This window comes from Rhamphochromis sp. 'chilingali' (genome assembly GCF_963969265.1).
Source record: "Rhamphochromis sp. 'chilingali' genome assembly, chromosome: 1".
Taxonomy (NCBI): domain Eukaryota; kingdom Metazoa; phylum Chordata; class Actinopteri; order Cichliformes; family Cichlidae; genus Rhamphochromis; species Rhamphochromis sp. 'chilingali'.
This window is the reverse complement of record NC_137929.1, coordinates 30,559,839-30,573,315: the sequence shown is the minus strand read 5'-3', so window position 1 is coordinate 30,573,315 and position 13,477 is coordinate 30,559,839. Positions and strand designations below refer to the sequence as shown.

At 38.9% G+C, this 13,477-nt stretch overlaps 1 protein-coding gene across 2 annotated transcripts in view; it reads right to left on the bottom strand.

Moving 5' to 3' along the window:
- LOC308400958 (zeta-sarcoglycan-like) overlaps positions 1-13,477 on the bottom strand; it is a 58,549-nt gene that overhangs the window by 34,649 nt on the left and 10,423 nt on the right. For both annotated transcript variants that reach the window (XR_013972455.1, XM_080889023.1), the window contains exons 2-3: positions 8,887-9,081; positions 93-194 (exon numbers count right to left, since the gene is read on the bottom strand). Coding sequence is in view for 1 of the 2 variants with exons in the window: in XM_080889023.1 (XP_080745149.1) it covers positions 93-194; positions 8,887-9,081 (297 nt within the window). In the remaining variant the exon portion in view is untranslated. The remainder of the gene's footprint in view (positions 1-92; positions 195-8,886; positions 9,082-13,477) is intronic.

Below are 13,477 nucleotides of genomic sequence, written 5' to 3'. Positions count from 1 at the left end.
ACATGCGTTTCAGTCAATGGTACTTATTCCTAGTGCATCAGAGTATTGATCAACAAGCAACTTGAAGCTGGTGAGAAAAGGGAGCAACTTACCCTTCTGGACTGAATCTCATTAACATACAGAGGCAAAAGAAACTCGCTGATTCCCTCCATGCGAATCCCATCCTGGTTCAGCTTGAGGTTTCCCATTCCATCCTGAAACAGAGTCATGATCATCAGTGACGCTGTAAGAAGCTGTGTTCATTTTCCTGATTTGATTTAAAGGGTTATAGCTTCCCAAACGTTTTTTAAAAAAGAAAAAAAAAAGGATCCTGGCGTCGGTGAAGTACATTAGACGGAGCTCAAGCTGTTGTGTAGCAGACAGGCCGGTGGACAGGCAGCGGGGCTGAGTGACAGGGAAGAAGTAGGACATGACATCGAGGTGACAATGCCACAGACACTCAGCACTGTCAGGGTGACAGGCTGCATGCAGTGGGAGGCAAACTGAGGAGGAACAGACTAATGTGGCAGCTATGGAAGCGAATGTTGAGAAGACTCATGGAAATAAGAAAGAAATTAGATTTATGGTCCTGCTGATTTGCATGAAATAGTATTAGCTCAATATTGTATATTAATATGCAAGTTTTGGGGGTTTTCGTCTTACCAAGGTCAAAGTGGGTAGTGTTGTACTGCACTGTGATACATTCAAAGCTGCTGCTAATGTTTTGTCCACTGCATTTACATAAATGGGCACGTGTGATAAATTGGACAAAATTAAAGACACTGCTGTGGAAAATAATGGCTGCGAACAATGTCAACAGAGCTTTTTTAACCATATGGGACCTGACAGTCACTGCCACTTACACACCAGCTTTCTTTAACTGCTATCAAAACGGCTCAAGATGCTCCTCGCCACACACGGTTTAATGATTAATAACTGCAAGAGCCAGCCAACTCCTCTTTGAAAAAGGACCAACTTACATTTCAAGCAGCGCGCTGTATTAGAATTTAACAGTCAAATCAGACACTTGGCATGTAATAGCAGGAAAACCATTAGAAAGGAGAGGCACGTGACATTAAAGACATCCATATTCTGCAGAGATGGCCCGTTCCAGCTATTATCCATTATCTTACTCACCTTCAAGTTTTACATAAGCGCTTCTCAAACTGTGTGACTGAGCCCATAAACTCTGCAGGAAAGAGTTCACAGAGGTCAAGACGGAAAGCTGTTTTTCTCATATACTTCTATAGGACAGGAAGTCTTTCTGTAGCCACAACTATCGTGGTGGTGTTTAGATTTAAGCCATTTTGCACTGGCTTCATTGTTTTGTACCATCTTTGATACTTTTTGATGATTTGGCTACACAATGGGATGTGTCATTGAGGCTACATCCATCATTCATAAAATTAAAAAATAAAAAGTATGTGGTATGAACAAATAAACATCTTATATACATATCTATATATAAAAACAAGGAAGTTCGGGAAATCTCTCAAAAAAGTTGCTTAAAACTAGTTCAACGTTCAAGTTTAACCACTAAAGCTGATTCTTCTACTCAGGAATGCAAGAAAATAACTGATTTGGTATCTTGATTAAAAAAGCAACAATGTGCTTTACTCATTTTTTCTTTTTTGGTAAAACTGTACATTTGGAAATAAATGGTGTTAACATAAAAAAGGATTTTGGTAATTACCAGCTTATTTTTGTGTGTTGCATTATTGTCCCAATACTAGTACTTAAAATTATTTAAATTGTTCATTTATTTATTTATTGCTATATTTGTTTTAATTAAGTAATTTCTTTACTTTTAATTAATTAATTAATTTTTCTCTCTGATTGTCCGGACTGTAAATATGTTCAATGCATCTTAGTTTGTGTTTTGCTATAGAAATAGAAAAATATTTTCAAAAAATTGATTCTCAAAAGAAATTTGTTCCACCTTAACTACCTTTCCACGTGTTCAGGATTTCACGTTTAAGTTTTCATTATTAATAGCACAACGTCTGGGTAACCGTAGCTGTTAATTAATGCTAGAATGAACAAAATAGGGATCGTTAATAACGAATTTGTTTCACTTGAGATTTTCCTGCAGTAAGAAGCTAAATTTAAACTTTTCAGCTTTAAAAGTTGTCTGGCCATCTGTGTGATTGAACTTTCTGAAAAGCAGCACGTCATTGGTGGGATCTTTTGCTTCACCTGCGCGCTTTACAAAAGTCACGCCAATAAAAGTCACACTGATTTTTCAACTATCTAGCTGTACAGCTAGTCCTACCTCTCTCCACAGGTAACAGCCCAGTGGTTTGCACTTAAATTGATTCTTTGCCATCCCGTTTCAACAGAAGCTACATCAATTTAAAAAAATAATGAAATACCAAATACTGTATGAAATGAAGCATGATCCCGCAACTTCACCTCACATTTACTCGGGGGCTGATTTTGGGCTGTATATAATTCAGTAGAAATTGGACAAGGTTATGCCTAGCTGCACCACAATGAGCAGACTGAAGTGTGAGGGCAGCTTTGTAGAGATGTGTATGAACAGATTGGCCCTGAGGGATGTGTTGAAAGAGTCCATAGTGCTAGCGGCACAAATGGATGGAGTGAATTACAGAGGCAGAGAAAAGCAGGGAGAGCGCCATCATGCATGAGAGCAAAGAGCAGGGACAGACAGGAGAACAAAGTCAGGGGAGTTTCGGAGGTGTGTGCGGCAGTGTGGAGGTCAGACTGTGAAGTTGCTGCTGTGCTGGAAGGAGGCGGCATAGTGGGTGTGAAGAATTCAGCACATGCTGCAGTCACTTAAATAAGTAGATGGGAGGTAGGAGAAAAAGGAGGGCGTCACAAACAGCCCCAGTTCGATAATGTTCAAAGGCTAAAGGAGACCGTCAGCATCAGTGAAACAAAGGGTGATGTTCCAGAGGAGGAACTCCTGCCACAGTTAAAAGAGAAACTGTAGAGCCAAAAACAACCTGAGCTTTACCCCCTCTGCCCTCGACAGACGGGCAGAAGTTTTGGAGTTGTTTCTTTAATGCTACATATCTGCTTTATCATCCTATTTGATCCAGTCAGAGGATCCAAGATAGCACACGCACATAGCTTCACCCAGAAAAAAATTAATAAATAAATAAAAAGGGAAAACAGCCCACATGGTTTTCAGACCAGTGACTTCAAAAAGGATTGACTCACATAATCCATTTTCCCATATTTAGAGGGGAAAAAAGCATTTTCAGAGAAACTTTATTTTTAACAATCAATGCTTTTGAGTAGTGTGCATCATCAGGCTGCCCGTGTGATGTAACCGCAGAGATATTCACACACTCAGCTTGCTGGAAACATTCAGGTTGTGACTTCTGATTTACCGGGCAGCTTTGTGGTGAGTGTTTATCCCGTCCCACTGGATTATTAATCCTAAGATTAATAGTTGACTCAAAGTCTTAAGAGCTTGATTGCTAGAACTGCAATGAATCCCTGTTGGCCTTACATCATAGTGCTTAACATCATTGTTTGAACTGAGCTAATAATGTTCATCCTGGAGATTATAAATACTGAACAACTACTTTTACTGAAATTCAGAATAGAGAGTCAAATTCAGAAGCAACTGAATGTGTGATTAGGTTGTCAGAGTTATGATAGAAGCACCGTGGTGTATCTCTAGCCAAACAGAATACCTGCTAATACATTAACATAATGAACACGCAAGACAGTCTATTACTTTTCTAATGATGGAATTATCATTGAGCAATTACTTATACTGTATTTACACAACATATTACATGTCAAACCATGTTACCACAATAAAACAAACAAACTGTACTACCACGATACTGTATCAATACAAGGATACCAAATATCGATATTTCATCAAACAATTAAATGAAAACTCTCTGGAAATACTACAAATATGAGTGATCATCTGATGCACGACCATCCAGAGATAATGTTAGCCAAAAAAACTTACATTAAATTATCTTAACTGAATTACCATCCAGCAATAGACACACTTAGCTTGACAAAGCTAATTCAGCCAAACCTAATGGCTCAGTCACATGAGTAGAAATAGGAGAGCAACATCTCCAAAAAAAAAAAAAAAAAAAAAAAAAAAAAAAAGAATCAGGTGCTGTCTGATGACTGTTTTGAATTTTTTCATATTGTGTGGCAGACTAAGTGGTTACCCAGAACATGAGGGTGTTGCACACTCAAGATCACTTTTGAGGACAGGGCGATTGCACAGGTCACCTGATAGGAGGCAACCTTTCTGCAAACAGCTGCAGTCTGACTTGGACTGACTGCAATCGCTCTGAGAGAGATTGTTGAAGGTTTGCTGTCTCATTTATAGACAGATTACCAACATGTTGCCGTCAGTCTAAATGAGTCTTTGTCAGTGAGCACAACTCCAGGGGACTCGACCCAACTGACTGCCAGCTGGTTATAGTCTGGTTATATTTCTGTGGATTTCTGTCTACGTAGACAACAACAGATATGAGATTTTTCATGATTTATTACAGTTATATTACCAATTTGACTCCATTTAATCACTCACTGATAGCAGACTGACTCTTTCTGGCAACATTTATAGCAGGTTTTAATGAAATTTGTTGTTGTGCTTGACAATCTCATTTTGCCGCAACAAAATGCAGTAATGCAGTTTTTATGTACTGGAGAAAATGAAACTTAATGTTGAGGATTTTTTCCCTTGATAGGATGTCAATATGGCTGCTGAGTGGAAAATCTTGCTTTATTTTAAATCAAGCATTGTTGCGTGCACCAAGTGTTCAAAGTGACTTATTTTTTTAATGCAAGTTCTCCAATACCGTCTCATTTTAATAAATGATAATCAGTGGCAACTTTAAAATGTAACAGCAATGCCCTCGTGGTGCGGTTCTTAGAAGCTACTGTTATGCTTTTTTTTTTTTAATGAAACTTGCTGAGTCCTGAGAGATCTGGAGCAGCGAAGTGCATTTTCTGAAGCAACACCAACACCACTGATAAGGTCTTTCACTCATGACATAGATTGATGACAGAAGAAGGAGCAGAGGAGTGATTGTAATAGTCGAGGGGGTTTGGGGGGTTGGGAGGGGTGCTGCCATTGGGAATTTGTTGACAAAATGGTAAATTGTGTGCATTGTCCCTGAAAATGTCACGGGAGGAGCTCGCAGCTTCTGCCTGTTTGGATTTTGCTTGAGATTAACACGTTCTGCTGCCAAGGCTTTTCCTAATACTACAGAATCCAGACGAATCCAGTACACAGCACGAGATGCCCGTTATATATTTGATCCCCTATATTTGTAACCCTGCTGTCAATACTTGTTTAGTTTAGACACTAAAGCAGTCTCAATCAAATCTAACTGCTATACACTGGCTGATTTGTCTGATTTATATAATTATGTTATTACTATAAATGCTTTTCATAGGAGAGGGTTGGAACACAGCACAGACTGGAGTGTATCAGAGAGGGTAAAGACGGTAAAGCGAAGACAGTGCTGCCAACAACTTGTTAGCCTGCTCTAAGTGCAATAAAAGCTTCCAACGACTGTTAATGTGTCTGAGAGAACAAGACGCACACCACAAATGCTGTTCTGGATACAGCATTATGGTTCTCCTACTGAGTTAGCGGTCGACACCTCTGATAGGCACAGGAGGACGGGCTAAGACCAACACTTCATTTCAGTGATGCTGGATTTAATAAGAGTACAAGCCTTCCTTGCAACAATGAGCTTAATTGTGCACATCTGACAGCTCTGAAGGAGAGCCGGACAGCTTTAAGGAGAAATTCTGGACCAGTTTTCTTTACATGTTTGAGGACAGCACTAGAGATCCTATGAATATATGTATAAATATATGATCTCTAGTGCTGGTCTCAAATATCTACCTGCACATACAGAAATAAGATTTCCTCTCAGGCCACCCCAAACACAATACTGTTTTGTTTTTTTTTGTCTGATGAAATTCAGTCGGAGATTTATTTTTCCTGCAAACTTTACTCAGTCACCGTGACATTATTCTGCAAGATAATGTGGGAATTCATTTTCCCCTCAGTAATGGGGAATCAGAAGGCAGCAAAGCAGCCAAAATCATGACCGCTCCCTCTATCTACGGGAGTCCACAAATCACAGACAAGCCCCGGCTTATTCAAATACTCCTCTTCATACTTCAGATTAGAGCGGGACTGATATAGCAGCAGGCGGATATTATTGCCCAATATTATCCATTTGCTGATATATATCTACTGGGATTTTTATCAGCTGGCAAATAAACATTTAAAAATTACACAAGCAAGGTGAGAAACACTATTCCACCAATATTATGAGTCCTGGCATTGCATAGTCTGTCCACCAGAGGGCACTAACCAACTTCCTTGTAGGCATCATGTTTTTGGAAAGCCACAAACAAAAGTAGTCCACTTTGGTGACTCTGCAGCGGTCTACATAGGCCGGGTCCTTCAAAGAAAAAGCCGGAAGTGCAAGACTGAAATAGGACGGTCTAGCCTTCAGATTTGCGTCACCGCTGTCTCGGTGGAGTTTAATAAACTCAGCTGTCTGCTCCTTGCTGTCTAAAATATAACAGGACACTGCCGAAATCCTTGACCACCTCATACTTCTTTTTAATCAGTTTTCTGTTTGATGTTTATCCAGCTGTGTGAAAATACCAGAGGAACTCACCCGAGGGATTAATCAAGTTTTATTTAATCAAATCTAATCTAATAACTTTGATCTCAACCAAACCGATTTACTCAGGAACAAATAAAACACTGAAAAAAGCCAAACAATAACATTTTTAAGTTATCTGAGTGACTTACATATCATGTTTAACCTGAGTAGCGAAAGACATTGGGGGTCTGAAAACGATGAAGACGGGAGTCCGCTGTTCTAGTGACCCTTGAACCCCCAACTCGCTATCGATCTGGTGGGTAACAGACGTCTCCGAAAACATCGGAGCACTTTTGCAAATATGTGATGTCTTGATAAACCGAGCAGATATTTGAAGTTTACGCAGCTACATTCTCGCCTGAAACTATCTTAAAAGTTTATTTTGTGACCCACAAAGAATAAAAGAGTAATATTAAAACTTAGTAGCAGCTGCCATTGTTGGAAACTGGAATTGGCTGGGCCATGAAGGATACACCCGACCCACCCTTCAAATCTGGGGAAAAGGAGGAAGCATTTGTGGGCCGCATTCGTAGGAGTCTACGAATTGAGACAGCCTTTGTCGCGTCACTGTGACATAATCGGTCTACAAATGCGGCCTCAGGAGGATGCAGCCTACGTTTCGGGACACAGCTACTGTCTTCCTTAGCCTCTCTGTCATGTGGAATTCTTTTTTCCTCTTTACCGTCTCCTGCTGGGACTGATTTTTTTTTTTTTTTTAACCATGGCGTTGTAAATTTGGGTGTTATCTGCATAGAAATGGTAAACATGTCCATAAAAATAATGATGTCAGCTTCCCTAAACCACTGCTGTAGTGCGCTGCTCCTCTCTTGATCCTGGGCCTTCTGCAGCCGTATATTAAAACCACAGTGGCTAATATTGGTCTCAAACTGGCCTTTCATTTTATGCAAGACAAGCAGATAAATTCTGTAAATTCTCTAATACAACCTATAGCTACAGAAAAGGCTAACATTGTTATCTTTTTACAAAAAAACAGCTAAACATGAGAGGTTTTTGGACAAAGTTTGTGTTCTCCATTCTTTAAGCACCGTTTAAGCACCGGCACCGTTTCAAAAGTACCGGTTTGGCACTGGTATCAGATAAAATCTAAACGATACCCATCCCTAAGTGGCACAAATAATTTGTGTGGCATCTTATTGAATGCAGAACAGCTGATTGTTCTGTAAATAGTTTGAAATGGTTATTTAAAAAAAATCAAGGTAAAAGGTAAATGGATGCAAATAATAAATAACTGCAAACTTTGTTTGCAAAACTTGTGCATAGGATTTTAGATTTGACTATTTATATTTGCATTTAAAGTTATGAAATATGATTCATTAAACATGTTTTTGGTTGTTACAGTAAAAAATATAACATTTTCTACTCTGATTTTGTTTTTTTGTCTAATTTTAGATCAATTGTGTTAATACAGTATGTCAAAATGAAAACACAACTGAGGTTGTGCTGAAAAGGATGATACCAAACAAGGCACAGGGTCACCTGCTCACTCACTGAGCTAAACTGGCTCCCTTTAAAACACATCTTAAAACTCATCTTTGTTCCTTGGTATTTAAATCAGAATGGTGTTTTCTTACCTTATATTTATTATTTAGTTGCGGGAAGCTTATTGTTTTTTGTTGATGAGTGAGTACACGGGTGGGATTTAATAAGTTTTCTTCGTCCCACTCCTTTTCAGGTAATTTTTGTTTTTGTTTTGTGCACTTTATGTTCAATATATGTATTTTTGTTGTGCCTGAAATGAACAAATAAATGAATGAATGAATGAATGAATGAATGAATGAATGAATGAATGAATGAATGAATGAATTATTAATATTATTGGTAAGGGTTTTTTTGTTTCACTGACTTTTTGAGAGTGTACTGCTCCTTTGTATGAGACCTTGTCAAACTTGTGTTTTCAATAAAAAGTGCTCTATAAATAAACTGGATTGGAAAGATTGGAAAGAACCAGCTGATCTGGGCACAGTAATCCACGAGTTGTTGTGACAATAAAACAAGATCATTTTTAAACAGCAGTCATGTTATCTCAGTAAGAATTCACAAATAAATACATGTAACAAATGTTATTAAAAAAATCTGTTTATGTTTTTTGTGCCTGCAAGAAAAATAATTACTGGCCCAAATCAACTTTTTAAATCACCAAATATTAACATCAGTCAGAATCTATTCATATGTCGACTTTAATGATGAGATCATAGGCTTCCTTCTGATAACTCAAAGTGTGTGTTTGCCGTGCTGTACTCACCACTGAGAAGTTCATAACCTTTATGATCCAGACGGTGAGGGCCAGGTTAACTATCATGGTGACCAGGAGCAGTAGCAGGAAGAAATAAAGGCATCTTTTTCTCCACCCGTATAAACCCACCGGGTACACGGCATCGCAGCCTGGTCGTTGGAGGTGCAGGGACTGGGATGCAAGAATAAACTGCTCCTGGGTAATCTGGAAAACAAACCAAAAAAAAAAAACTGTGTGTTAGTCGGCTGTCAAGGATATATTCACTCCGCACAGAAGCAATCCCATATTCTAAGTGGTTATTACCTTGCAAGTGCCGCTAAAATGACTCTATGCTGAGGCACGGCTGTGTTATTTTACAATTTTTTTTAAAGTAGTGCCACTACGCAAAAAAACAAAAGATGAAAGCATGGCATGAATATCAGCTAGGGTATTACCACTAGATTAAGAATTTATATCTCGGCATCTTAGACCACAGTTACAGATTTCTACTGAGAAAATTGCAAATAGCCAATTTATTTATTGGTTGTTTGCAATGTGCATAAACCTGGAAACACAAGCACAGTAGCCCAGTGATTAATCAAGCTGTGTCCAAAAGACAAAGTCATTTTCTGACTTAATTTTATTAAAAAACAACAACATAAGAAACCAAATCAAAGCCTTAAAAGGTTGTGTGAAGGAAAGAGGGATCGTCTGTCAACATTCATTGATCAGAAGAAAAGCCATCAGTTGTCGGAGTAACTGGCCCCGAAGTGGAAAAGCTCTTAAACAGCATACACTGCAAGTCAATGAGCATAAATCTACAGCCAAAACTAGATACTAACGAGCTAATCATAGTGATTAATGTAAGCTACACTCTGGAAAACAAGTTCCTTGACCTTTCTCTTCTTCTTGTATTTACGTTCTTTAAAAATCAAACTTCATTTGTACCGGCTTAATAACGTGTCACAGCTTTGTTTTCACTGCTAATTACTTGTTGACATTTTGTCATTCCAGTACTTGGAAAAGAAAGTCACTGAGAGCAACGGCTTCCTGCAGATGACCTGTGCAGCATTCGCCTCGGGCTGAGAACTTCACAATGTTACTACCCATCAACCTTTCAGTGGAAAATATTTCACATGGCTGGCTTTATGGAGCTACATCCAGCACAAGATGTGAAACACACTGCGACGGTTGCCACAGGCAGTCAGCACACGACTTAAGTATAGGAGTTCTGCCCAGACTATTTTATTTTCAATTATTTTTTTTTTCAATTAATTTGACTTCCAATGATTATGAGAACGAGATAATCGAGAGGAAAATGGTCATTGTGCCATTTTCAGCTTCTCGGCGATGTTCTCGTTTTGCATCGTTGTAAATCCAGCCCACCTAAATTAACGTTTGAGAAAACACACTGTTAACAACCAAGTAAAATACTTGTGACATCGGCACAGACCAACATAATGCACGAAGCCCTGCTGATCAGTATGCAACTTAGAAACTCCCTCTGATTTTTACAACCAATTACTGTGATGAATGATTCATCTATTAAGTGTGTTTTGACAGTGACCATGGGTCAACTCCAGCCTCAAGTCAACACAAGATAAGAATTTATACCTTCAAATCAATATTACAGATTATCTTTTTTTTAAAGCTAAATCATCTGGATTTTGTTGGTCATGGGTAGCTGTGCCCAGCAGCTATCTGCAAACACTCACCTATGGTTACAAAAACAAAAATGTGCCAGCCAGTGCACCAACTCTGAGGCTTCAAATCGTGTGGCCAGAAAGTCAAAAGGTGATAGCCATCTTTTATGTACAGTCTAAGGTAAATTAGCATAAGTAATAGGGCTGTGCCGACTCGATATTTGGACTGGATATCGGCCTGATATAGACCCAAAAAGATGGAGCCCATATCAATTCAATTCAGTCTTATTTATACAGCACCAAATCACAACAACAGTCGCCTCAAGGCGCTTTATTTTGTAAGGTAATCTCTCTGACAATCATCCGGTGTCAGTCCCCTCAGTTCACTTCTCTGTTGGAGTTGGAGGTGTTTCACTGTAGCTACACCAACAGCTTCTGTCTGTATGTTTGCAAAACTGTTTCACGTAAGAACAAACTGTGGTTAAAGTGAGCCATCATGGGTGAAAAGATCAGATGTGGCTTTCTCTCTTTCTCTCACTCACTCTCACTTTGTTCAGAGAGTTTGTCCAAGACGTTAGAAGGACGCTGCTTTAAGCTCTCATTATACTTGTGATAAAGTAACGTGTTGTCAATGCCATTAAATAATATTTCACTTCAGCTGTCTCCTGTCAGCTCCGTAGCTGTTTGACAATGAAGCAGTAGCATTCACTTTGTGATTTTTAAAGTCAGTCCGATGCAAATAAATCAGATGCATTACACAAGTACATTGCTGTTCCATTGTATTTATCTTGTTGATATCAACCAAAAATTCTGGAAATTTCTTGGATGTATTTTTTTCTTAAACTTTATGTTACAAAGTTTGAAAGGATCTTTAAAGTTGAGTTTGATGTTTCTTTACACATATAACAATGATTCTCGGTCTCTGTTGTTCAGTTATGGTCACCCATTATTAATTTAACACTGGTATCGGCTCAGTTCCTGTTATCAGCAGATACACACAGTCGAGGTATCACTATGGAACTAGAAGAAAGCCGGATCAGGCCATCTTTAATAAGTAAAAGGCTAAAAAGGCGAGCTCTTCTCTCTACATCATTAAAGCTGCCTCCTTTTGGAGATTCAAACCACGCCAAAGCGATAACTTAAGCTACAGGCACGTTTAGCACTGCGGAGACACTGAAGTGTCCTGAGCCACTGCTCATCACTTTGTATTTGGTGGGAAAATAGTAAATAGCCTTCAGACATTTATTGAAATATTTGCAAACATACATGGAAATACAGTAAAAACAATTTCTAAAGTCAATAACGTGTAAGGTCACCTTTATTCTTCAACACAGCCTGAACTGTCTTCGGCAAGAAACTTTTACACAATGGAGCAAAAATCTCACTGCGCTTGTTTCCAACACCACTGAGCCTCCACCGTTTTCTGCAGACGTGGAAATGTCCAAATGTCCACAGAAAAACTTTGAAAGACCATTGGAAAGCCTGTAGGACTATTGCTCAAGACCAATTTTAAAAGGGAAGCAAATTATAAAGAAATCAAGGGCGTCTAAAGAATTTTGAACAATGCCGTATGTCTACACTCAGTCATCACAGATCGTTATCTTAAAAGATCTGAACATGTGCTCAGGGGGGTTAAAGCCCTGCTAGAGTCCCTTCAGATCTTCATTTTGCTCTGTTCTGTCTGTCCTGTACAAATAGGCACCAGCAGATCTTAAAATCACTTCAATAAGCTTTTGGCTTCGTGGACAGTGATGGCCCTCTACACACTATGACTTCAAAGCTTTACGCTGATTTCTTACTAACATTTGTTTTTCTTTTTTCTACAATATGCCAGCATTTAGGGGTCTTAACTGTGAGATGGAACAATGTCCAATGAGGCACTGTTAGTGTGTAACGTTAAAAACAACTAAAAATAAATAAAAATGCACTTTTCTTTCATTTTTTTTTTATGCAGTCTGCTGAACCCAAAATAACAAAACATGACAGAGAATTTAGTGCTCCACTTCACCCCATCCACATAACACAGCTTAAATTACGATGCTCATTTCTGTGTTTTTCCATCCACTCCACATCAATCAAAACAGGATAAACTGGAATTTGATTGAAGGGTCGATTTTGCGCCATCAAAGTGCCTCACCACTCTGCCTGAATAACTAGGTGCCTGCCAGCCACGAAGAAGCTGCGACATGGGAGCTCTGATCTGAGATCAGAGAAGATGATGTCTGTCAAGTGCGGCTGTCCGAATGAGGGCGAGCAGTCGCTGTTCTTCAGCAGATCGTGACCGCTGGCCAACAGCGTGAAACTCTCGATCACAGGGTGCAAGGTTGGCTGAGCTCTCAGCTGCTCTGCTCAGCTGTAGCTGGCCTGAATTTATACTAAGTTTGCCATGCCACTCACTCACATAGATATACATGAAGAAAAGATACCAGCCCATACAATCCAAGATAAAACGTCCGTTTTATTATGTCAATTTTGTTCTTTTCTACTTTTTTTTTTAGACCAACAAAGCAGAAACTATAAATTTATCAAAGCAGTATGAAATGCTTTAATTCCATTACACACACATCCATAACTGACACACCTGTGCACAGTTCCCCTCTGAGAGACCCCCAGATGTGTAATGCATGCACAAGTAAAGCCATGCCCCACATGCTTTATTCACACTCAGCATGCCATTAGCATAATGTAACAAAAAATAATTTCCCCCAGGGATCAATAAAGTATTCTGATTCTGATTCTGATAAGACACTTATGGCAGGCATCATTAGCTTGTATGTGTTTTTCCCCCCCTGACAGGCTTTCATTAGCTGTGGCAGAACGGGCAAAGACTCTCAGCAGGGTAAAGACTTTTTCCAAGAAGAACTCAACTACTTTGCCAAGGTTTGAGCATGGTAAAGCAGAATATATATATATATATATATATATATATATATATATATATATATATATATATATATATATATATATATATATATATA